We start from the raw sequence: 25235 nt of genomic DNA on the forward strand, positions 1-25235 counted from the left end.
CGCCCGCCCAGCCCCCGCCCCCGCCCCCGCCGCCGCCGGGCTCGATCGCCGGGGGCGCGGGGGGCGCGGCGGGCGAGGCCCTGGTGGCCGCGGCGGCCGCCTCGGTGCGCCGGAGCCCCGGGCCCGCGCTGGCGCGCCTGGAGGGCCGCGAGTTCGAGTTTCTCATGCGGCAGCCCAGCGTCACCATCGGTCGCAACTCGTCGCAGGGCTCGGTGGACCTGAGCATGGGCCTGTCCAGCTTCATCTCGCGACGCCACCTGCAGCTCAGCTTCCAGGAGCCGCACTTCTACCTGCGGTGCCTCGGCAAGAACGGCGTCTTCGTGGACGGGGCCTTCCAGCGTCGCGGCGCGCCCGCCCTGCAGCTGCCCAAACAGTGAGTGCCGCGGCCCCCGCCCGGCCCGGGCCCCGGGTCACCCCCGCCCCGCCCCCCGCCGGGCCTGGGCCCGAGATCAACCCGACCCCCGGGGACGGCCCCGGGAGCCCCGAGGACCGGGCCCCGAGGGTCGCCCTTGCCCCTCCCCAAGCTGGACACCAGGGTCGCCCTCTCCTCGCCACCCTGTTTGGACCCGGGTCGGCGCCAAACGCACCCCGGAGGAGAAGGGTTGGCGTCAGGCGGTGTCGCTCCGGGAGGTGCGGGGTCCCTGGGGGCAGCGGCAGTGCCCCCGGAAGGCCCGAGCCCCCGGCCGTAGGGGCCAGCTGTGAACTTGGGCCGGGAGGGGACGGCCGGAGAGTGGGCTGGGGTCGGGACAGGAAGTGCCCTCTCCTCAGTGGACCTGAGGACGCAGGGCTGGGGTCGCCGCACAGTTGGGGTTCCTGGGCAGGAGGGGAAGAGGCCGGGCGGGGAGGCAGGGCAAGGAGAGGGGGACCCGGCGCGCTTGGGGACGGGCCACGGATGCCCCACGGTGCTTTAGCGACATCCTCGCGTTCCCGGGCTCTTCCGGTTCCCGGGGCAGCTGCTCTGCCCCAGGAGATCTTGCTTTCCGGAGATCTTTTGATCAGGAGAAAGCCTGTTTGGTTACTCATGCGGTCCTTGGGCACTTTCTTTTTCTGTGTAGTAGTTGCTTCTAACTCCTCAGCAGTGTTTATATTTCTTCAGCGTGCTTGGGTTCCAGAGTTGTCTCTGACTAATTACTCTCGCTTCTATAAGCACCCTGGGTCCAGGGAGTTTTTGCCGGGGTGATTGCCTGTTTCTGTAACCATCTCCCCTTTCGAAGGTATTGGCACGTTTGGTTGTAAGTATTGTACTGAATACTTTTCAGCATCAACGATGACTCACTGGTGTTCGGGGGGGGGGGGGGCGTATACAGACTTTGTTTTCCAAACGTGAAAGGTGTGTGTGTGTTTCTGTAAAATCAGGACTTGGTGAATGACAGAGTTGTTTTATCCCATGGTTGCTGTTCCTCTGTTCTGCCTTTTCTGTGACCTACACACTCTCTCCATTTCTGGGCCCTTAAATGCATTCTGGGTCCAGTCCCTCACGGTGAGAAAGTGACAGGTAAACAGCGCCTTCCCCTCCCTGCCCTTCCCCGCCCTGCCTGGTGGCTCTCAGAGGCCCGTTCTGCTCAGGCCTCTTTTTATAATTCAGGTTCTGTAAGGGCAGCCGTCCAGCAACCTTGTTTTCACAGTTCCCTGCCTCGCTGTTGAGAGGGTGCAGCCCCGAAGAGGCCCCAGCTTACCGAGTCTCGAATGCACTAGTCTTTTCTCTAACTCAAGGGTAGGACATTTCAGCCCGAGGAGTCCTCAGATCACGTGCGAGTACCGAGTCCCTTGTTTATGAAACGTGGTTGGTGTTCATGCTGCCTTCCTAGCCCGTGTAGCCAGCAGCCCAGATGTCCCCTGCCCTCTGGCTGGGGCTTTGCCCACGGTGCGCGGCTGGCTGGGTTCAAGTTCAGCGGTGCTCTCAGCAACAGCGGCGCAGGCGGTGCTGGAGAATTTACGGGAACAGGAGAAACGTGCTGGCGGAGAAACACCACGTGGGTGTCCGTGTCTGCCCTCCCGGCAGAGGGCAGTTTGCTTCTGAAACCGTCAAAGCCCGTGGACAAACATGTTAGCAGTCCGAGTGGGTTTATGTTCTTTTTATTTGAGAAAACTAAGCCTGTAGGTGGTAGCATCTGTAGGACAGGCTGTTGGAAGCTGCTTTTTAGAATTAGATCAGGGTGCTTTGGCCCACCACGTGGAGAGTAATCAAGAAATGCTAATGAATTCAGAGGAAGGAAGTTGGACGTGTACGCTCTTGTCACCTCGAAATGGGAAATTCAGTGCTGACTTTCAAAGAACGGTAGCAGTTATTGTCTGTTTCCTCTCAGGCGTCGGTGCACAGTTTTGCCACGAGTCTTTGAAGTTGCGAATTTCTCCACCATAAATTCAGAGCTCTCATCCGTGTTGGAATTTTGTTGTGTGCATTTTGTGGCTACAGCCGCCTGAGACTTGGAGCTCTTCCTCGTGTTGTAGCGTTTCACCCTTTCCTGCCCTGTGAGGCCGCAGCCCCCCTCCAGTGCCCCCAGGGCACGGCTCCCCAGGCCGCCCCTCCCTTTCCACCCCGGACTCAGGGAAGCAGGAGGTGGAGGGGAGCCCCAGAGTCCACCCACACTTGTGACTACAAGTAAGTTTTTCCAAAACTAAAATGAAATAATTTTGAAATTACTGGTAGGGAAAAAATTCCACATGACACAACTTAGAGCTGACCTTGATCCATGACTGTGGGTGCGTGCAGAGGGAGGTGCAGCAGGTCCTGGCGTAGCCCCTGCTGTGCGATTCTCCGGCCCTCGTTCCCCAGGGCTGGGCTGGGCACTTTTTATCTTTAAGTGGAGACACAGCACAGGAGCTGGCTGGCAGTAGGTGCGCACAGAGGAGTTAACGTTTGTTGAATGAAAAATCCATGAGTGAATATGCAGTTTCCCTGGAGGAGAAGCAGTGTCGCCAACTTAGTGGGTTTCCGAGGTGGTTGGTCAGCAGGCCTTCCTGGGCCTGCGGGTGGACATGGTTCGTGTGTGTGACTGTAGGTCTTGATACCAGCAGATTTGGAGTTTGAATTAGATGTAATCTGTGAACTACAGGAAAAAGACCCATGCACAGCCTTGTACTTGCTCTTCCTTTCTTTCTTCCAACCTTTTTTCCTGATACTGTTATAAAATGAGCATGGACTACATGAATAATTACAGTAAAAACTAGACTTCTGTTTGTGGTGGTTTCTGTGAGTGGTAAGATGTATGTGATTCTTTTCTTCTTTTTACTTTTCTTTGTGTCCCAAATTTTCTGGGATGAGCATGGCTCTTTTTTTTCTTTCCAACACTAATTATTACAGAAAGTTTCAAGCATAAAAACAGAGGAGTGAGTTCCACGTGCCCATCACCCAGCCTCTACAGCTACCATGTTGTGGCCAAGCTTTTTTCATTTTTGCCCCCCCCCCCCCGACCCCCAGGTATTTGGAAGAAAATCACAAATGTCCTATCACTCCATCTGTAAATATTTCAGTAAAAGGTAAAGATTCCCTTTTTAAAACCTAACCACAATGTCCTTATCACACCTAGAAAATTGATAACAATTTCTTACTATCATCAAACTTCCAATGAATGTGGATTTCCCTTACCATCTCATGAATTTGTTTTTTTCTTTTCTTGCAGTGTGTTTGTTTAATCAGGAACCAAATCAGGTCCAGACACTATGATTGGTTGGCATATCTCTCACATCTCTCTCAATCTATAGGCTTCATCTCACTCTTTTTTTTTTCTTTTCTCAATGAAGAAACAGGGTCATTTGTCCCTTACACTTTCCCACGGTCTCTTTTTTTTTAATTTGACGTGTTCTGAATTCTTTTGGCCATTACCTACACCAGGACTTTTTTTTTTTTTTAGAAGATGTTGGGGGTAGGAGTTTATTAATTAATTTACTTATTTTAGCTGTGTTGGGTCTTCGTTTCTGTGCGAGGGCTTTCTCTAGTTGTGGCGAGCGGGGGCCACTCTTCATCGCGATGCGCGGGCCTCTCACTGTCGCGGCCTCTCTTGTTGCGGAGCACAGGCTGCAGACGCGCAGGCTCAGTAGTTGTGGCTCACGGGCCTAGTTGCTCCATGGCATGTGGGATCCTTCCAGACCAGGGCTCGAACCCGTGTCCCCTGCATTAGCAGGCAGACTCTCAACCACTGCGCCACCAGGGAAGCTCCTCCCACGGTCTCTTTTTACAGATTGGATTCCCGTGGTGTCCATTTACTGCGTCCTCTCCCCTGTCGTTCCTGTAAATTAGGTTGTCGGACGTGGAGATTTGATCAGACTCGGGTTCGATGTGTTTTGCTGGAACTGCCGCACAGGCAGTGGTGCGTCGGTCTGTCAGGAAGCAGGCCCGTCTGTTTGTCCCCGTGGCAGCTTTTGATGGGCACTGCCTATATCCATAAATCTATTATCACCTGCACTCCTTTTTTTTTTTTTCTTTGCAGTACACGGGTCTCTCCCTGTTGTGGCCTCTCCCGTTGCGGAGCACAGGCTCCGGACGCGCAGGCTCAGCGGCCATGGCTCACGGGCCCAGCCGCTCCGCGGCATGTGGGATCTTCCCGGACCGGGGCACGAACCCGTGTCCCCTGCATCGGCAGGCGGACTCTCAACCACTGCGCCACCAGGGGAGCCCTCACCTGCACTCTTGTCACTCATTTTGGCTGCCAGCACATGTACCTCAGCGTGGTGACGCATTCTGCCCTCTGAAAGGCATGTTTTGAACGGCAGATGTTACGGATCACGGCCTCCGCACGCGCACTGTTAATAAAAGTAATTAACAGTAACCACCAAGGCATTTTACTACATAAATAATTGTTTAGGCCTCATGAAAACATACAGGACATAGTTTCTCATTGCTGTTCCAACTGGTCATGTGAAGAATATCGAATTTGTTACTAACCATCTTACAGTTCTCAGATTGAGATTATATTGAAATTAACTGGAAAATGCCCCAGACTTAGTGAAGACAGCAGGTGTCTGCCGAATGCCTCAGGGCCCAGCGTCCCAGAAACAGCAGCAGTGTTTTCTCCCCCACCCTCCTCACTGTGCCTCCCCAGTCTGCTGGGCGCTACGGGGTCCTTCCGTGACCCTAAGCCTTCTTCCTGGGTGCTTGGTTCAGGAGTGTATCTGTGTGCTGAGCTGGGGGTGCGCTTGGGGCAAGAGAGGGCATCAGATCAGTCTGTTGCCAGTGGCTGAAGATGTAGAGACCGAGATCGTGCCAGCTGTGTTTCCACGTGGAGAGGAGAGCGGTGACCAGGGGGCAGTGGCATGTGTGGGCCTGCTCGGAGCTGGGAGGGCCACGGAGCCAGCCGGTCATTCAGGCCTGACCCGGCAGGACCTGCGGGAGGCTGGCCCGGGGACTGGCGAGGAAGAGATTCAGCTGAAAGACCTTCTGATGGAAGAACGTTCTGATCTAGCGACGGGGTAGAAGAGACAGTGCGTCTGGAAGCTGGAGGGATGATAGCCACGCGGAATGAAGCTGGGGGGTCAGGGGTGCGGGGAACGTGCCGTGGCGGGAATGGAGCTGTAGACTTAGGCCGCACCTGGACGGTGTGGTCAGAATGCGAAATGTGGCATTTTCTCTAAGTAAAAGCTGTCTTCTGCTTTCCTTGCTAGTTGGCGGTTACTGTGTGTCACGTGTATTTGTTCAAAGTTAGACTGTGTCTTGTTAAAGACTTTCTTTAAAAAGGTTTATATTTCACCAAGGAAGACATACAGATGGCCAGGACGCACATGAAAAGGTGCTCAACCTCACTAATCATTAGAGAAATGCAAGTCAAAACTACAGTGAGATATATCACCTCACAACGGTCAGAATGGTCATTATCAAAAAATCTACAAACAATAAATGCTGGAAAGGGTGTGGTGAAAAGGGAACCCTTCTGCACTGTTGGTGGGAACGTAAATTGATAAAGCCACTATGGAGAGCAGTATGGAGGTTCCTTAAAAAAATTAAAAATAGAACTACCACAGGACCAGCAATCCCACTACTGGGCATATACCCTGAGAAAACCATAACTCAAAAAGAGTCATGGGGGGCTTCCCTGGTGGCGCGGCGGCTGAGAGTCCGCCTGCCAATGCAGGAGACACGGGTTCGTGCCCCGGTCCGGGAAGATCCCACATGCCGCGGAGCGGCTGGGCCTGTGAGCCATGGCCGCTGAGCCTGTGCTCCGCAACGGGAGAAGCCACAACAGTGAGAGGCCCGCGTACCGAAAAAAAAAAAAAGAGTCATATACCACAGTGTTCATTGCAGCTCTATTTACAACAGCCAGGACATGGAAGCAACCTAAGCGTCCATCGACAGGTGAATAGGTAAAGAAGATGTGGCACATATATACAATGGAGTATTGCTCAGCCATAAAAAGAAATGAAATTGAGTTATTTGTAGTGAGGTGGATGGACCTAGAATCTGTCATACACAGAGAAGTAAGTCAGAAAGAGAAAAACAAATACTGTATGCTAACGCATATATATGGAATCTAAAAAAAAAAAAATGGTACTGATGAACCTAGTTGCAGGGCAGGAATAAAGAGGTCGATATAGAGAACAGACGTGAGGACACTGGGTGGGAGGGTGAAGCTGGGGTGAAGTGAGAGTAGCATGGACATATATACACTACTGAATATAAAATAGTTGGCTGGTGGGAAGCAGCAGCACAGCACAGGGAGATCGGCTCGGTGCTTTGCGATGACCTAGAGGGGTGGGATAGGGAGGATGGGAGGGAGGGAGGCTCCAGAGGGAGGGGATCTGGGGACATGTGTGTGCATATGGCTGGTTCACTTTGCTGCACAACAGAAACTAACACAGTATTGTGAAGCAATTATACTCCAATAAAGGTCTATTAAAAAGTAAAAAAGAATTTTTTTAATTAAAAAAAAAAGGTTTATAGGAGTGTAGCAAATTGGGAACTAGTACATTAAATCTATGTTCTAGTGTTGAGTTCACACTGAGTTTTTTGGGCTTATCACCCATATAAGCAAGTTTCTATAGTATTTAAAAAATCGGTCTATGAGAAGGATGGTATTTATCGTGTAGTATGTGTTGAGTTTATAATAAACTTATTAAAGCCTTTGTCATCGATGAAGGAATGGAATTGGTAGGTGCTAAAAGGGTATTGAGTAGAGTTTTTTTTGTTTTGTTTTGTTTTTTGCGGTACGCAGGAGAGCCTCCGAACGCACAGGCTCAGCGGCCATGGCTCACGGGCCCAGCCGCTCCGCGGCACATGGGATCTTCCCGGACCGTTGCACGAACCCGTGTCCCCTGCATCGGCAGGCGGACTCTCAACCACTGCGCCACCAGGGAAGCCCTTGAGTAGAGTTTTAAGGGTGTTCATAGTACTTTGGAAAAAGACACAGCGATGTTTAAAATTATGTGCTGAAATGAAAGCATTTGATTTGGAGATATGGTAATTTACTATTTGCTGTTTTTGCATCTTGTGAATGTCAGGAGATAAACTTGCTAAATTAATGACAACTGGAATTACAGTGATGCCTCGTTTCCATAATTAACGAATATTTAAGGGATTTCATATTAAAATGAGAGGATTTTATAACTTGCTTTTACTTTGATTTCCTGGAAAATAGGCCCTTGCATTGTGACTTGTTAGGAGATTTTGTAGTTAATTTTCATTGCTGCTGTCGCTTTTCACGAGTTTCTAGTTTTCTGGTAAGATGTTGCCAGTTGATCTAAAAAGAAAGGAAAATGTAATCTGCCCGTGTGCACGTGTTTCATGACCGTGTAAAGGGAAGCCAGGGAGGCATGCTGGGTGTTGTCCAGGGCTCTGCAGAGCGGCTGCGCTCTAGGCGTCCCGGCTGGTTTGGTGGTGACGGGCTGTGGCCGCACCCCTGAGGTGGACATCACAGGCTTTCTTTCCCTGGGTGCGATGGGGGTGAGCCAGCGCGGGGCTTGCCTCCCTTAGACCTGACGGTTCCGGCGCTAAATCCTGAGCTGCTTGCGAAAGGTGGCTTCTCTCTCCTGAGAACGATTTTCAGGCTGGACAGTTTGTCCATGACTTGGTTAAGAAGGAACTTTTGCCCTTAGTCATCCGTGACGTGTTTAACCATTCGTTTCCCCTGATGTGTGTGTGTAGAGCTGAGCTCTGACCACCCTGCTGCCCACGGCTGCTGGCGTTCATCCCTTAGCAGAGGTCCCAGCGCTTCTGCAGGCCTTCCCTTCACCTGCCACCTGCGTTTCAAGGTGCGCGGCTGCCTTTGGGCAAAGGTGCCTCTGGGCATCCCGTACCTCTACTTAGTCCATCAACTCTCAGGGTTTGGGGCCCTCACACATCACTGGGGAACCCAGAGAGCTTTTGTCTATGTGGGATTTGTCTGTTACACTTACCACATTCGAAATTAGAACTGAGAAATTAAACTCTCTATATTAATCTATTCAAAAATAGCAATAATAAGCATATTTCAAAAATAAGTTTTTATGAAAAAATAGCTCAGTCTATTTTGTACTTCAAACAAAAGAAGTTAGGATAGGGGTATTCATTTTTTGGTATGTCTTTCATGTCTGCCTTGATAGAAGACAGCTGAATTTTATAGCTGCCTCTGCTCTTGGTCTGTTGTGATACATTGTTTCAGTGAAGTATATGAAGACAATCCAGCCTTACAGAAGTACGTAGCTGGGAAAGGGAGGAGTGTGGTAGTAGCCTTTCAGGAAATTGTGGATGCTCTTCGATGCCTGTCCGGAACTGGACAGTAGTAGTTTCTTAAACGTTAATTGCAGGATGGAATCTGAAACCTCATCAGTGGAGTTTTGGTGAAACTCCGTGAAATCCGTTGCTTTCTCTTGCATTTTGAATAAATCTTTTACCCATGTGTGAATTTGTAACCTCTTGCATTGGTCATTGAGAAAAATACTGATTGAATTATGTAGATCTAATGTCCATATATCTCACTACACAAATGTTTTATCTTCGATTGGTAGTTAAATTGATCCCCTTGAACCCAACAACTCATTTTTTTTTAATGTATTTATTTATTTGTTTATTTTTGGCTGTGTTGGGTCTTCGTTGCTGTGTGCAGGCTTTCTCTAGTTGCGGCGAGCGGGGGCTACTCTTTGTTGTGGTGCGCGGGCTTCTCATTGCAGTGGCTTCTCGTTGCAGAGCACGGGCTGTAGGCGCGCGGGCTTCAGTAGTTGTGGCTCGCAGGCTCTAGAGCACAGGCTCAGTAGTTTTGGCACCTGGGTTTAGCTGCTCCGCGGCATGTGGGATCTTCCCAGGGCTCGACAGAGCTTGAACCTGTGTCCCCTGCACTGGCAGACGGATTCTTAACCACTGCGCCACCAGGGAAGTCCCACAACTCATGGTTTTGAAAATAGAAATCTATGAAAGGCTCAGGCTTTTTGATGTAATTTGCTTTTTAAATTTGCTTTAAAAGTTGAGTGACAGTACATTTTGTAGAAATAAAGAAGTCATAACTTTGTCATTGACCTTTATTAGCATCTGGTGGCATAATTTGGCTTAAGTTTAGTATTTTTTGTATCTACAATCAATTCTTATTTCAGGTGGAACTATCCAGCTTGTCAGTTCTTTCTGTTATTTTCCCACAGCCAAGCAGGGTGCTCTGGGGTTCCTGGATGACACCCCTGCTTTTTCCCTTCAGCCGTGGGTGTGGACCCACCAGGAAACAGAGTGAAGCGGGTGGACATGGAGTGACTCAGCCCTCAAGGGATGTCAGTGACAAAACGGGCTTTTATGGACATTATTCCTTTTTTGGGGTTTTTTGTGTAACCTTTCTGAGCACACTTGTGAAAAACTCAGCCCCCTTTTGATAAAGGTAAACCTCATTCTACCCCTTCCCAATCCGGTCTTTTTCTCTCTCTTTCTTCCTTCCTCCCAGTGACTCAGTATCACACATAGGATAAAACACATTTTTCGTCTATGCTGAAAAAGCTTTGCCTTTTGTGACTTGTATCATGAAAACCAGCGGGGCTTGTTGTTTTCCAGGCGGACGGTTGTAATATCAAATGTGCTGGGATGCCTCCCTTGCCGCCCCCCACTTGCATTGCTCTGTTTCACAGATTGTGTTTGGTTGGGGAGCAGCTATAGGATTCAAAAAGTGATTGTATATCTTTCAGTTGGGATTTTGTGCCAATCGTCATGTAAGGTGGGTGGTGCTGACCTGATGTGGCGGGTGTACCTTTGCTGGGCAACCCGCAACGCTGGGTTTCGGGGTGAGCTGCGGGGAGACCAGCCTCGGGAGCTGGGCATGAGTCCCCGCAGATGAACGCACGTTCCTGGGGCCGGGCTGTTGTCTGTAGAAAGCCTGCCCAGAAATCCTCCCTCCCGAGTGTGGTTTGGATACAGTTTACTGAGGAAATTAAGGAGCCTCCTACGTGTTACCAGGAAGTCTTGGCTGGAACTTTCCTCAGTGAAAAATAATTTGTAAATTTAGTAACTTTTTGGAGCTGATTTTGAAAGGATGTTAGAATGAAATCCGATGATACTAATGACAAAGCAGATGACAGAGCAGACAGGCTGGAGCCGTCGGGGCGACATGAAAAGGAAGATCGCACAGCAGAAGTTTGTGCTCTCCTCCACCTCCACCCGTGGGGATGTAAATATCTGGTCTGCTTGGCAGTTACGTCCCCGACGCAGGGAACAGTGACTCATCGCAGCCGGAGGAAAGCACCTTCCCTTCAGAGTGCCCAGCTCTTTGATTGATTCCATGTTGACCAGGAGCGCTTGCTGCCCTGTTAGCTCCTGGCCTGCAGCGTGACTCGACTGATTGTTCAACTTTCTCAGCAATTCTGTTTTTCTCTGGCGTTGCGACGTGAGCAGGTTTTCCAGGCCTGCCCACCCTTGGTTGGCCGGGATCTCCTGGAGTCTGGAACGGCCTGCAATGATAGAAGCGGCCAGCAGGGCAGCCCGGGTCCTGCGTGGCTGTTGACACTTGAAATGTGGCGAATGTGACCAAAGAATTTTAATTTTTTTTAATTTTTTTTTTTGGGCTGCATCGCGCGGCGTATGGGATCTTAGTTCCCCGACCAGGGATCAAACCTGTGCCCCCGACAGTGGAAGCGCCGAGTCTTAACCACTGGACCACCTGGGAAGTCCCTGAATTTTAATTTTTATTTCATTTTTCAGTTAATTTAAGTTAAACTGCCTGCATGTGCCGTGGCCTCCGGGTGCTCTTGGGGACGTGGTAGGTCCATGGGTGCCCAGGCCCAGGGGTGTGGCTGCTGCCTCAGTTTACCCGCTCGCCTCCGAGGCACAAGTCTTGCTTTCCGCCGTGCGCTTCGAGGTGCAGGGATGGGAAGGCCTGGTCCAGGCCGTGGGGTCAGGTTGTGTGCGGGGCAGGCAGCCCTTCCGCAGAGGGGTCCCCTTCCCTGTCTGCACCCAGTCTGGATGGACGGTTCCGTTTTTCCCTTTGTTGCCCTTGTTCTTGACGCTAGAGGAAGAAAGTGAGAGGGTCTTAGACACGACCCCTGTGAATGGCAGGTAAAGATGGAGACAGATTTGCAGCTTTGAGGGAAATTAAAAAAAACCCTCTCCCTGGCCCTTCATAGCCCTGGGTTTACGGTACGTGTTGGTTACGGATGGATCCCCTGCGAGTCCAACTCCTCAACGCTAGTGCTTACGTTTCTGTCCTTGCAGACTTTTAATTCCTTCGCGGGCGGACGTGTGCCTGTCGCGTGTCCACGTGGACGCCTGCTCGGACCGGGTGGTGCTGCCCCGTGTGCCCGCGTGGGGCCCGCGCGTCAAGCCCTCGGGGCTTCCCGGCGTCAGCCGCTGTACCGTGAGAGCGCTGGTCCGTGTCTGTCCTGCTCGGGGAGCTGGAGGTTCCGTGAGGGTGGCACTGCGTCCGCAGGGCCAGCACACACCTGGCCCTTGGGAGGCGCTAAGCGTCAGCTGAGCCTTTACCCATGTACCTGACCTTGTGTGGCCTGCAGGCAGCTGGAAGGGTCCATTCCAACAGCTTGCTCATGGAGAGTACAAAACAGGGGTTTCTGATCAGTGGTGCCGATGCCAGGAACCAGGCTGGCACTGTCCGGTGTCATGTCCGCTCGTCCCCACCCCCTGGTTAGCTCAGCCTCTGGCGGCAGTGGTGTCTACACCAGGCCTGCCGGGAGGTTGTGCGGGGGCGTGTGATGGGCTTGGGCTGGCCCCGAGGAGACTGGAGCCGCTCCGTTGTAGCCAAACCCCGCAGGCTCCCGTTGGTCAAGTCTTCTCGGTGCACGGCCGCACCCACTCATGGACCGGCTGCCACAGGGCACAAGAGCCTAAGGCGGCTTGCACAGCGCGCTGTTCACCGTACACGGCCACCAGCGCCACAGCCAGCACCTTTGTGTGCCTGGTTCCCTTTACGCAGAGCCCCCATGTTTCTTGTTACGCTGAAGCCTGGGCATTTTATATATTTCTTTAGGGGATGGTTAATATGCTGGATCTTTTTTCCCTCGTTATTTTCTAAAGGGTCGGCGCTCACGGGTAGGAAAGAGGGGCCTCTTTTGCCTTCGTACTACAGTATGTATTTCCTCAGAACAAGGATGCTTCCATAACCGCCGTCCTGGCAGTGAGTTCAGGAAACGTCACAGTAACTGTGACGCTTGATCACATCCTCAGCCCAGATGCCACTTCTGCCAGTTGTCTGGCGGCCTCCTTCGTGGTTTCCTGCGCCGTCCAGGCCGGATCCAGGCTGGAGGCTGCGCTCAAGTGCCCATCCCCTCAGCCCCGCTCGTGTCCCCGGGAGTTATCTTATTGGATGTCTTGCAATTTAGGTTTGTCTAATTTGATAACATCCTGATCAGGTTCTGGTGAAGCATCTTTGGCTGAAATGCTAGGAAGGGGTCGTGTGTCCCTTTGGGGGGTGTCACCCAGGCACATGGGGCCTTCTCGATGGGGTCATGTGGTCACTTGGTTTAGGTGTTGTCAGGCTACTCCACCAAACAGTTAACTGTTTTTCTCCTTGTAATTAATAAGTAATTTTTGCGGTACTGGAATAAAATGTTAATTTCGTAAACAGCCACAGTTACCATTTCTAGTAACAGTTTTTAAGTTCGCTTTTCAGATGTGTTTTCTAGGTCATGATCTTCATCTGCGCATAAGGATTATTTTTGTCTCTTTCTTCCACTGTTCGTACCCCATTGGCTCTTGTCGTCTTGTTCAGTTGTCTGTAGCCTCCAGGTGTTGCTAAATAAATACCATGATGATGGGCTCCTTTCTCATTTCTAGCCTGACCAGGAGAGCTTACAAGCTGGTTCAGAGCAAATGGAGCTTTGCTGCTGAGATCCACTTTCTTCTTTTCCCCAGATTTCATTAGGTTTTTTTTTTAATTGAAATATAGTTGATTTACAGTGTTCTGTTAGTTTCAGGTGTACAGCAAAGTGATTCAGCTTTATATGTATATATATATGTATATATACACACACACACACATACATACATATACACACGTGTGTGTGTGTATATATATATATATATATATTCTTCTTCAGATTCTTTCCCATTATAGGTTATTACAAGATACCAAATACAGTGCCCTGTGCTGTACAGTAGGACCTTGAAATCCACTTTCTCAAGGCAGCCTTCCCGAGCTTCTGAGTGAGGTCCCACGGGCAGCGCCCCCCAGCGCCCCAGGGTGGCACCGTCTCGTTGTTGTTGCTGGCGGGTTTGTAGTTAATCCTCATTCGGCACAGTCTGAGTGTCAGGGGAGCAGGGCTGCGCTTCTGGTTCGTTACTGTAAACCCGGTACCTACCAGTGTGTTTGCCCCATAGTTGGCAGTTCATAAATTCTTGGCAAAATTAATACACAAACAGTAGAGGTCTGAATGCAAAACTGAGCCGGCCACAGAAAGTGGCTGAAGGTTATATAGTAGCTTAGCTTTTAAAAGACCTGGCCGGCATACCTCCCAGCTGGGTGCCCTTGAACAGGTGACCTAACTCAAGCTCCCGTTTCCTCATCTGTAAGATGGGCACGCTGCCCACTTCCTGGGTCCTGAGAACTGGAAGCAGTGTGTTCACAGCCCTCGCCGCAGTGCCTGGCGCTAGATACACCCAGCGCAAGCCCCCGTCGTCGTCATCGTCCCTGCTGTCCCTGTGACCAAGTAGGAGAGGGGCTGTGTTTGCTTGGTGAGGCGTCTGGCGTCAGCAGTGAGATCTGGCCTGTTGCTGGGGCAGCCGCTGCCGTGCCTGGTCGTGCTGGGGCGGCCCGGCCCTGTGCCCTCTCGCCAAGGCGCCAGTCGCTAGTGGGGCTCTGTAGAGGGCGGCCTTCGTGCATGGGCTGTGGGACGGGCTCGGCTCCCCCAGGATGCCTCCCGGCTGCTAAGGTTGTACGATCAGAGTGAATTAGCAGGGTGTGTGTTCTTGTGCTTCTCTGAGCTGCTTGTCCGGACGGAGGAGGGATCTCGGAGCACAGGGGATTTTACCTTGAATTGGCTCGAGTAGCCTCTGCGGGGTGCGGGGACCGGCTCACCCTCGGGCAGGACGCTGAGAGACAGGCAGGGCCGGGCCTTGATCTCAGGCCAGCCTCGGAGTCGCTGTTCGTCACCGCAGTGTTTGTCCCCCACCAGCTGGGATGCAGGGCATCTGGCAAAGGAGAAGCTGTGACTTGGAGATGGATGCCCAGAACTGATGAAACAACTCATATGTACTGCAGGGCATTTAAAAAATACAGAAAAGCGTAGAGGATCATGTAACGTGTCCTTGTTCACGTCCTGTCATATTTTTTTTAAATAAGAAAAACGACACGTTATGGTTGACATCGGGGTCCTCTGAGTTCCCGAGACCCGTAGGAGTTTGATGCTAGGCCTTTCTCGTACCTTCCACACCCAGAGACATCTGCGAGTGATGGTTCGTTTAGTTGTGTGTGTGGCGGCGGGGGGGGGGGGGGTTTACACAAGTCGTGTCATACAGTCTGCTTCGTTATACTGTGTGTGTTTTCCACGGCTGTAGAAAGACTGCTTCGTGGGTGAGACTGTCAGACACGTAACTGACTGTGTCTTCGCAGCCCCACCATCTGACCACAGCCCTTCCCGGCCCTGTGGCCTCCTTCCCGGCATTCCTTCCCCTGTTCTCATCGCTCTAGCCTCTCAGCCCCCGTGCACCTGCGCACTCCCGGGCCTCAGACAGAGCATCCCTGCCTGCCCTTCGACCCGTTGGCTCCGGCTCCTGTCCCATCCCGGGGGCCCCGGGCTCACCTGCAGCCGCCTCCCCTGAGCTCCCGGCCGGATCTAGGGGCCCCTGCGCGTCTCCATGCTGGACCTGGACGGAACCCCTGCCCACACCCCAGCGGCCTTTAGGTTCCTGAGGTCTCTGGTTTCCTTTCCTCGGGAGCACTCCTGTGTGTAAGGCGCTGCGGGGATAGGTGTGCAGGGCGAGCAGGACACACTGCCTCCCCGCTCCCGGGAAGCAGGAGGGCGACAATGTGACCACGGAGAGCGAGTGACGGTGAGACTTCAGGGGATGCGGGCACAGTGAGGAAGGCCCCGCAGGAGGCGGGGGAGACAGTGGGTGGCAGGACTTCCTGGGAAGCGGCATCTTAACTGAGGTCTGAGTTACGAGCTGGTGACGGGGAAGAGTCAGGGCAGAGGCTCGGGGGCCAGGGTGGGGTGCTCTGATGGGGAAGCCAGAGATGGAGCAGAGAGCCTCGGGGCCCCCCTGCAGGTTCAGAGGAGAGAAGTGATGTGGGCACCGCCAGGGCCACCCAGTGGGACGGACCATGGGGGCCACGCTCAGGCATGAGGACCGGGGTGCTGGCTGCGGCCGTGGCAAAGGCTCATAACCCTGAAGGCCGTTCGGGACGTGGCCCACGGGCTGGGTGACGGGCTGCCTCTGAGGGTGGGGGAGGGTGGGGGAGGATGGTCCCCGGAGCCCCCAGGGGCAGGCGGCGGCCTCCAGCTCAGGTCCTCAGCCTACACAGGTTCGTCCCGTGTCGCCTGACCTTGTCGTGGGGTGGCAAGGAAGTGTATACACAATGTCCGGAGCCCAGGAGACGGGTGAGTTTTATTCATCGGAGTGCCAGAACATTGTTAGGAAGGGTTGTTTTATTCTGTGTGGTAAGACTAAAAGCATCAGTAATAAACCACATGATTTGGGGGAAGCCCCGGCCCGGGGACTGGGGCTCCATGATGTTCAGAGTGGTACCTGCTCTGCGGGAAGTCCCTCCAGGATCTGGACGTGTTTCCAGCTCATCTTTCGCGATGCAGCGCCTGTAGAACAGTCCATGATAACGGGGGAAACTACCTGACCCGTGATTCCACTTGCAGAAGGGAGTTTGTGAGAGCCACGTAAGATGAAGGTTACAGAGGCTGAAAACCCTGCTAGTCGCTGATACAGAAAGCCAGACGTCGTAGAGAAATTGTGTGGTTTTTTGTCTGTTTTGAGAGTAGCTATCTGAATATTTGGAAAATCGGCTGCTACTCACTTAATAAAATAACCTGGGAGGGAAGTACTCAGACAGCGCGGCTTCGGGTCCTGCCCCTGGAGCCTTTTTGACGGCAGCAGCGCTGAAAGCACCTCGCTCACAGGATTATGAGTAAACGTTCTCTTTGTTTCTGAGCCCCGCGGGCTGAGATCCAGCCCACAGTGGGCTTGTCCAGATGTCAGCGAAAAGGCTGGGGCAATGGCTGGAGCCTTTGGTCGTCCCTCAGCCCGGGTTCTAGGCACCCTTCCTTCTACGTGCCAGGCTGTGAGGTGCGCGGCTCCCGGGCCTCTCGTGGGAGGCGCGCGTGTGCACCGTGGCCCAGCCGCAGCCCCGGCAGCACGGGGGGGGGCCCGTCCCACCCTGGCCAGCTCCTCGCCGACTCCCCAGCCCCACGGAGACCTGGGCTTTGCCCGCCGCTTCCCAGTGAAACCCGGAGGATTTGTCTCTAGCTGCCGAGCGCCTTCTATGTGCCAGGGTCTGTCCTCGGCCCCGGTCACTGTCTACGAGGGACAGGCACAGGGCCGGCCGCGTCCACCCGCAGGGGCGCTTCTTCCCGGGCCCCGAGATGGCGTCTCTCTCCAGCCCGCTGTCACACTGGGTCCCAGGAGCCCCTGGCCTGGTGTGGCGTCCTGGGGTGGGCGGGTAGGGCCGTGAGGATGGACCGCAAGGCAGAACAGCGTCTCCCTCCTGTTTCATATGTTGTGCTAACTTGTAAGACTTTCCCTGATGTCATTTTGATCTATGAGCTTGGATCCGCGCGGCGCATGTAATTTTTCTAAAGCAGATTGTTTTTGTTTGTTTCTTAAATGCCCGTGAGATTTGCAGTGGTGTCACTGGCGGCCGTACACAGCAGGAAGAGCACAGGCTGTGACACCGAGGCCCGCAAGGAGGTCTCTCGGTGATGCAGTGAGAGGTGGTCAGCCGGGCCCCGGGTGGGGAGGGCGCGTCGGGGCAGCGCAGTCCCCGGTCTCCTCTGGGCCTCCTTCTTCTCAGCGGGCGTCCCGAGCTCTGCCTGCCCCTGAGACTCCGTGAGGCCCCCACCTCTCCCGTGTCCCTGCCACCCCGGGCCAGGACACCCCGGGCCGCTCGTCTCCCACGTCAGCTACTCCAGAGCCCCAGCCACCCTTCTAATTGCGTGGCATCAAGTTGACCACCGTCACCGTTACTAAGCGTAAGTTCGGGGGCGTCCAGTGCATTCACACTGTCGTGCAGCCGTCGCCACCATCCATCTGCAGAATTTCCCATCTCCCCAAACTGCACCTCGGTCCGCTCTGACCGCCAACGCCCCAGCCCGCTCCCCCAGCCCCTGGCACCCGCCCTCTGTGGGCCTGACCCCTCTCGTATCCCTGTTTGCCCTTCGCTTTCACGCTGCCGTCGGTCCAGGTGGGCACAGCCTTTAACTTAAGTGTTTCTCACACAGCCATCCCTGCTGGGCCCCAGCGCCCAGTGCCTTCCCTGCCATGCCCTGCCTGGAGCGCGTCCACCTTCTTCCGTGGGGTCACCCAGTGTCACTGCCTCGGGGCTGGGTTGGGGCACTCACTGTCTGCACTCTGTGTTTCCCCACGTGTTCCTGTAGTTTATAATCGTTTATTTCCTATATGATGTATTTGTGTGTCCTCCCCTCCCCACTTCCTGCCCCATTCATCTAGAAGGCCCTGAGGGCGAGGGCGTTTGTGGAACTGTTTCTGCTGCGGTTCCTAAGGGTTTATCTGGGCCTTTTCCCCGCTGAACACGTGGCCCTCCCGTCAGCTCACACAGAGGGGCAGTGGGTGGGGAGGGTCTCAGGACTTGGGAACCACCCTTGGAATAGTCCTTGTCAGACAGGCCGCCCACCCAGACGCTGGCCGCCCAGGGAGTGCCCTGCCCCGCCACCGTCCCCGTCCCCGTCCCCGTCCCCGGCTGGCGTCTCCCGTGCTCTCTGCTCCGGCATCGCTCATTGTTTATCATCTGCAAGTAGGGGACCCCGATGAGACGTTCAGCCCGTATTTGGGGATACTTAATTCTTCAAGTTTCTTCTGATACACCTCTAGCCTGTAAGGGATTGAACCATAATCCTGACATTTGCGGAGTCGATGCCTGTGGTCGTGTTTCCCTTTCCTGAGCAGTTCTGCCAGTTTCTTTGTTTAACTCCTTGTACTCTTCATCTTTTCAGACTTCACCTTTTATAATTTTCAGAGTTGTAATTTCAATTTGTTCACTGTCGTTTAAGCAGCCAAGGAAGTTTGACTTTTTTTTTTTTTTTTTTTTGCGGTACGCGGGCCTCTCACTGCTGTGGCCTCTCCCGTTGCGGAGCAACAGGCTCCGGACGCGCAGGCTCAGCGGCCATGGCTCACGGGCCCAGCCGCTCCGCGGCATGTGGGATCTTCCCGGACCAGGGCACGAACCCGTGTCCCCTGCATCGGCAGGCGGACTTTCAACCACTGCGCCACCAGGGAAGCCCTAAAGTCAGTAACTTTTTAAAGGAGCAGATGAGGGTCTCTTTGGAGAACTCTTCTATCCACAATGACTTTTTTTCCAGAGGATTCCATATTACTAACATGGTAGTTAACACCAAGTTCAAAGTCTTGAATTCTCAAGCTTTTTGGAGAGTACTTTATCAGCCTGCATTCTCTAATTTTCTTAAAAGTCAAAATTGTTCAGTGTTCTTTCCGGAGGATCCAGTATTTAAAAGAAAGCAAAAAAAAGAGTGCACTTTAGCTTTGATGTTACACATCTATGCCACCTTTATTTTTTCAAACTTTTTGGTGTCACATACACGCTGACAGAAAATTTGGAAAATACAGAAATGTGGGAAGGAGAAAAGCCGTGTACAGCTGCTGCTCACCGAGGTGCCCGCTATGGCATTCAGCGTGTTTTCCTCGTGCCTGTTTCCTTTTAAAGAACCAGAGCAGTCACTTTGCTGAAACTGCATATTTGCAATCACTGCTGCTGGGGGATCGGAATTCAATTAGCCAGGGGCTTTAAAGCACCTTTTTTATGTTAATGTCTGTGTGGCTGAGTAGGTTAGGATCCTGCGCCGTCCTGAGCTGGGAGCCCCAGCAGGGTCTGGAATGCTGGTGGGCGGTGTGGCCCGGCTGGCAGAGGCCACTGGACACTGACAGCTGTGGCCAGGCCGAGTCAGGGCAGGACCTGGCTTCTGTGCTTCCCTCCCCACCCAACTGCATCATCGTGGGCCCTAATTTCTACCACCTTGATCAGAGAATGCTCATGGTAACCAAAACCAATATGTGATTTCTAATTTTTTCTGGATTGTCTTCAGCGTGGAGAAATGTGGAAGATAAAAGATGCATCTTGTTAGGGACTTATCATGGGGTGGCATGTTTGGAAGCGTGAGGGATTATTTCCTTTGCTGTAAGTGCCCTTGAGTCCTGTTGGACCCCGAGGTCAGGGTTGGTCCTTCCTTCGCCTGCCTGGGTACCACACCCCATACATCCTCTCCTTCCATAGGTGGCTCCTTCTCGAGGGGCCCACAGAGACGTCCCACTGTTCTGAACACTCTTTGCAGGGTCTACAAAGAATTTTGTTGGAACTGAACAAGTCACACAAGAGCTCGTTACTTGTTATAAGGTATAACTTAGCTGGTTTATACCTTAACTGAACTCCATTGCATTTTCTTTGTAAAAATGAAAATTAAAACCTAAGGGCTTCCTGCCTTCGTCCCGAGCAGATCGCAGGGCGGTGATACTGGGCAGAGCATCAGCCTGCAGCCTCGGGGAGAGAAGGCTGTGTGCCGGGTTTTCCATCCAGTGCCCTGGCCCTGTGGAGGCGGGTGCTGCTCAGACACTAAGGAGATCCAGGCCGGAGGCTGGCTGTGTCGCGAGGGTGGGTGTGTAGCCCTGAAAAGTGTCTGGCTCAGTTTTTATATCAGAGAAAACCATTCTGACGAATAGGCCGTCAGGGATAAATTGATGAGTTTGAGGCTGCAGTTTACATAACAATTAAACCAGTTTGGTTTATCCCCACGCTGCTGGAACCAGGCTTCTCCCTGCACAGTTATTCAGTGTTGTTAATCTGTTTTATGACCCACTTTCCCCAAATGGATCGTTTCTTCTCCACGGGGCTAAAATACGTGCCGTTGTGGGGATCTGTGGCAGTGAGCCAGTGGTTTTAAGAGCCACCACGGAGGGCCAGCTGTTTGCTGCGGGGGGGGGGGGTCCCTCCGCCTCCCCCGTCTTCTGCTCCACGCGTGTGGAAGCATATCGTCCATCAGCACCGTTTCCAGGTCTCCTGCCAGTTCTGAGTTGAGTGGAGGGAGAGCCAGGCCCCACCGCTGGGACGGATGCTGGGGATTGGCTGGGGGATGTGGCGGCCTTTTCTCCCGGCCCCCCGGGATGTTAGGAATGTGCTCTGGGGAGGACCTGAGTCAGATACAGGCCTTCTCACATTCTGCCTGTGCTGATAGCTACTCGCTGGGCTTTGTTGTGTGATTCCTCCAGGACAAAGCCGGGGGTCTCTAAACAAGCCCCGCTGCTGGTTCCCGGAGAGGACCCCGTCTCCCTGAGGAAACCTGGGCTAGCTTCCTGACTCTGACCCAGCTTCTGTTTTATCAGTGGCCTGCGGTCAGTCGGAGAGGGTCGCAGAGAAACACCACTCCCTTGGAAAAGGTTGAAAGGGTTGAAGTCTACCTTGACCTTAAATGATGGAAAGTTGTTTTCTTGGTTTAGGGTGGGATACCGAGTGACAGAGCGACAGCCGAGGTAACGGAAGTGTAGCAAATGGGTGTCACGAAAACACGACGTCTGCTCCAAATGATGTAGACTTCAACTTGCGTGTGATCTGGGACGGAGTTTTCTCCCGGATACTTGGTGAAGCCCTGGCTGCTGGGGGTGGCGCCCGGCCCCTGGCTTCCCCCCTCTTGGGGAGTTTGGGGGGTGGTGAGGGTGGCAGCGAAGCGCTGCTCCTGGCTGGTGACACGTGGACTCCGGGTGAGCGCTGGGTGTCACCTGGAGCCTCGTCTGCGCCGTCGGGCCCCCGTGCAGCCCCGAAGCCAGCCGCCCTCCGCCTCCGCCCCGCAGGGGGTTGCCGGCTCAGGGGGCCCTTGGCTGGGCCCGTCGTCCTCTTTATTCTCTGGCGCAGCGTCCACCACCTTGCTGCTGGGTCACGGGCCTCCTTGCCCAGGTCACAGGCCCCATATCCTCGGAGAGTCCATCATTTTCATTCTCGGGGCCCGTGCGGGGCCAGCACTTGCTTGTCAGCAAGCGCTCAGTACCTGCGCTGGTGAGTGAAAGGCTGAGCAGACGCCCGGTGGACCAGACGGCCCTGCCCGGGCCTGGGGACCCGGCCGCCGGGCAGGCCTCACCGCGTCCTCCCCGCCTGGAGCACTTCTTGCTGTTGTGACAGCGCCTGTGGCCTGCGAGGCACGAGAGGGCAAAGTTTCAGAATTGAACTTTGGTTAATTTTGCCACCATAGCGTTCAAGTTACCCGTTAGGCCGTTGGCCCGAGCGCTTGAGCAGTGAGATTCCTCAGTGCGATGACAGCCCCTTGCCCGTGGGTGGGGACAGGGGACAGCAGGGGCGAGGGCCCGTGCTCCAGTCAGAGCTGCTCTGAAGCCCAGTGGCAGCACAGAAATGACTTTTTAAAATAAATTTCGTGGGGGTAGGTTGATTCAGCAGGAGTTTTTTATGGTTTTATTGTCAACTTTGTTTCACAAAATCCAGTTTCTTTGTTTCATCCTCTGAGGAGTTAGGAGGTCACAGCTTGCACAGGAGCTGCCCTTTGCTCTCTGGGTGACTTGGTGACTTTGGAGGAGTGACCTGTACCTCCTAGCCATGGTGTCCTGTCTGCAGAGCAGTGCAGATGCCGGCTTCCCTCTGAGATCACGGCCGCCTCAGTGAAGGTTCTGTTTAAAGGAAGTTTCCTTCCAGGACCCACACGTTGGCTTCAGGGACAGTGCGTCCATCCGGGTTTTAATCGGCATTTGGATTAGGGGCGGAGTGCTGGGAATCTGTGTCGACGACCGTCTGATGCTTGTAATGAAAACATCGCCGTGGCCCTGGTTTCTGGCACCGCAGGCTGTCTGGTCCTGACCGTGGAGGGGGGCAGCACGCGGGGGCCAGGCTGGCTGCTCCGCGGCGAGAGGGGCCTGATCTGTCTGCGCGGCCGAGGCTGCTTTTAATAGAAACTGAACTCAGAGCCTCTTCTCTCCCCCACGTGGAGTTACACGTCTCAAGTTTCTCCCCCTTGGTTGTCTTCCATCTGTCATTGCAGTTACTTATCGCTGTCCTGGTCTCACTTCTCCTGTTCTGTGTCATTCCTCCTTGTGGAGGATGTGTGTGTGCCTCAGTGGATGTGACCGATGGGTGCTGGTTGGCCACCGCCCTCGCCCTTGGGGTGTCTGGAGAGCAGGTCGCGATTCCTGGACCTCAAGGCGTTTCGGAGCTCAGAAGGGCCCTGGAGAACACAGAGCAGAGGCACCAGGACCCTGACCCATGAGTCGGTTACAGGTGGCAAAGCTGGGACTGGACCCCGCACCTCCTGACCCTTAGTCACCATCGCTTTTTCTGCTAAAACAGCTTGTTTCTTTGGGATGTTATGCCTAAGACAGTTTCTTCTAGTTCAGTGTAAGAATCACTGTGCTGGCATATGTCCTGCAGGTACCACCAGAAACACGAGGGCGGTGAGTTCCCACCCCTCCGCGTAGGGCAGCTCTGGTGAAGCAGGGGTGAAGGCTGCTTGTGGTCTGTATTGTGATGTATCAGTCAGGGAGGCGAGTGCGTCGTAACAAATGTACCAGCGGCTCGAGCACGGAGGAAGTAAGTCGCCAGCTCCTTGCAGGTGGTACGGGGAGGAGGGCGCCTTCCCACGGGGCCGGAACAGGAGCGGGCACACTGCCTTCCTCGAGCCTTGGCCCAGAGATGGTTCGTATCCCCCGCTGACATTTCCTTGGTGAGAACGAGTGTCAGGGAGGCACAGAGCCACGCGGGCTGCTGAGAAATGTTCAGCTCTGTGCCCCGAGCAGCTAGTGGTCACTGTGGCGAGGTGGGTGCTGTGGATGTTGCCGGGCGGGGGTGCCCGCCGTGGGCCTCAGACAGCTTGGCAAGCGGGAGGGTGGAAACGTACGCTCCATCCCAAGGCCAGTGGGGGGCCCCTGGAGGCGTCATAGTAAGCAAGCGACGCGATTAGCCTGTGTTTCGGGAACGGAACCCACGTCAGCACCAGCCTGCAGCTGGGAGCGTGGTGAGGTGGGCGCTTTGTGAGGAAAGGCCTGAACACCAAACCCGTGGGAGAGCCACGAGGGCGACGGTAACTGCGTGTGCTTCCTGGCCCTGGGCTCGTGCCCTGCACGCGTCTCACGCGCTGTCTCACGGTTATCGCCATGGCCCCACGAGGTAGGTGTGGTGTGTGTTCCCACGCTTGACAGAGGACGGGCCTGGTTTAGAGAGAGGAAGGACCTTCCCGAGGCCACCCAGCTCTGGATCCCCAGCAAGCAAACCTTCAGATGTGCAGACAGGACTGCTGGGGCCCCAGGGAGCAGGGGCCAGGCCTCAGGGCTCAGGGCTGGAGACGCGAGCTGGGCCTTAATGAGCTGGTTTTGGTTAAGGTGGACTCGGAGTGTGCGTGGGGCAGGGACCCAGGTGACAGGGAATCAAGATGTGCTTTTGGAGGGAGGTCAAGGTGGGCGGGACTAGAGCCAGAGGGCTGGTGCACAGAGGGGGGACAGTGGCAATGGGGGGGGGCTCTGGAATTCTTTCCCAGTGAGGCCGAAGCCAGGCACGTGGTTCTTAGATATTTGAGGTAGATTGTTTGTGCTTATTTGTTACTTGCCCTCATGCGTGAGACAGGCCAGGAGAGTGGGGACGAGGCCCGCGCCGGCGTTTTGCGCCTCCCGCGTGGTCCTGCGGCTGCGGCGCCCGCTCGGGTCACTCCAGCGTTTGGTGCCTGCCCATAAGTGTGGTCACTTTATTTATTTGTTCATTTATTTATTTTTGGCCATGTTGGGTCTTTGTCGCTGTGCTGCGCGCGGGCTTTCTCTAGTTGCGGCGAGCGGGGGCTACTCGTTGTTGCGGTGCGCAGGCTTCTCGTTGCGGTGGCTTCTCTTGTTGTGGAGCACGGGCTCTAGGCACGCGGGCTTCAGCAGTTGTGGCTCACGGGCTCTAGAGCGCAGGCTCAGTAGTTGTGGCGCACGGGCTTAATTGCTCCATGGCATGCAGGATCTTCCCGGACCAGGGCTTGAACCCGTGTCCCCTGCGTTGGCAGGCGGATTCTTAACCACTGCGCCACCAGGGAAGTTCCAAGTGCGGTTACTTTAGACAGAAACGTGCGGGGTGCTGTGAGTAGTGTCTGCTTTGTGTGTAGTTTTGGTCGCGCTGGTTTTGAATAATACAGGTTGAGGACTGAGCCGCCCTCTGGAGAGTGGGGCTGGCCTTCGCTAGGGCTTCCCAGCACCACTCGCCCTGTGTGTACAGAGCAGCATCGCCCACGGCAGACGGGACAGCTTAAGGTCAGTCTGATCATTTACCATCGAGGGATAGGCATTTCAAAGACACAGTGAAACCCATCTGTTCTGCCTTTCATACGTCCTTGGGAAAGAATACTGATAGTTGACAATCAGACTGCCACTCTGTGGATTCTGGATTTATTCTTGTAATCTTGAAAATGGTCCCGTTGTCTGCCTTGGATTTAAACGTGCCTGCTCCCTGGCTTCTCACTGTGCAGCTGGGGTTTTCTGTCCTCTCACCTTGCTAACCTGCTCCTCTCCTGGACGGGTGACAGGCGCTTAGTTCTGTTTATGCTTCTGCGTGCGTTCGAATCCATTTATGATTAAACACTGTTCAAACATTCGGGGGAGATGTATCGACGCAGAGCAGGGCTGGTGAGGATGGGGGGCGGGGGTGTGCATCATTTCTCTCTTTTATTTTCAGTTGACAAGAGATGACATTTAT

At 54.0% G+C, this 25235-nt stretch overlaps 1 protein-coding gene across 1 annotated transcript in view; it reads left to right on the forward strand.

Annotated features, from left to right (window-relative positions):
- FOXK1 (forkhead box K1) overlaps nucleotides 1–25235 on the forward strand; it is a 62957-nt gene that overhangs the window by 558 nt on the left and 37164 nt on the right. The window contains exon 2 of the mRNA XM_027125499.1: nucleotides 12–373. Coding sequence (XP_026981300.1) covers nucleotides 12–373 — 362 coding nt within the window. The remainder of the gene's footprint in view (nucleotides 1–11; nucleotides 374–25235) is intronic.

The sequence above is a fragment of the Aethalodelphis obliquidens genome, unplaced genomic scaffold (assembly GCF_003676395.1).
Source record: "Aethalodelphis obliquidens isolate GAN/ISIS:26980383/991018 unplaced genomic scaffold, ASM367639v1 scaffold30, whole genome shotgun sequence".
NCBI classification, from domain to species: domain Eukaryota; kingdom Metazoa; phylum Chordata; class Mammalia; order Artiodactyla; family Delphinidae; genus Aethalodelphis; species Aethalodelphis obliquidens.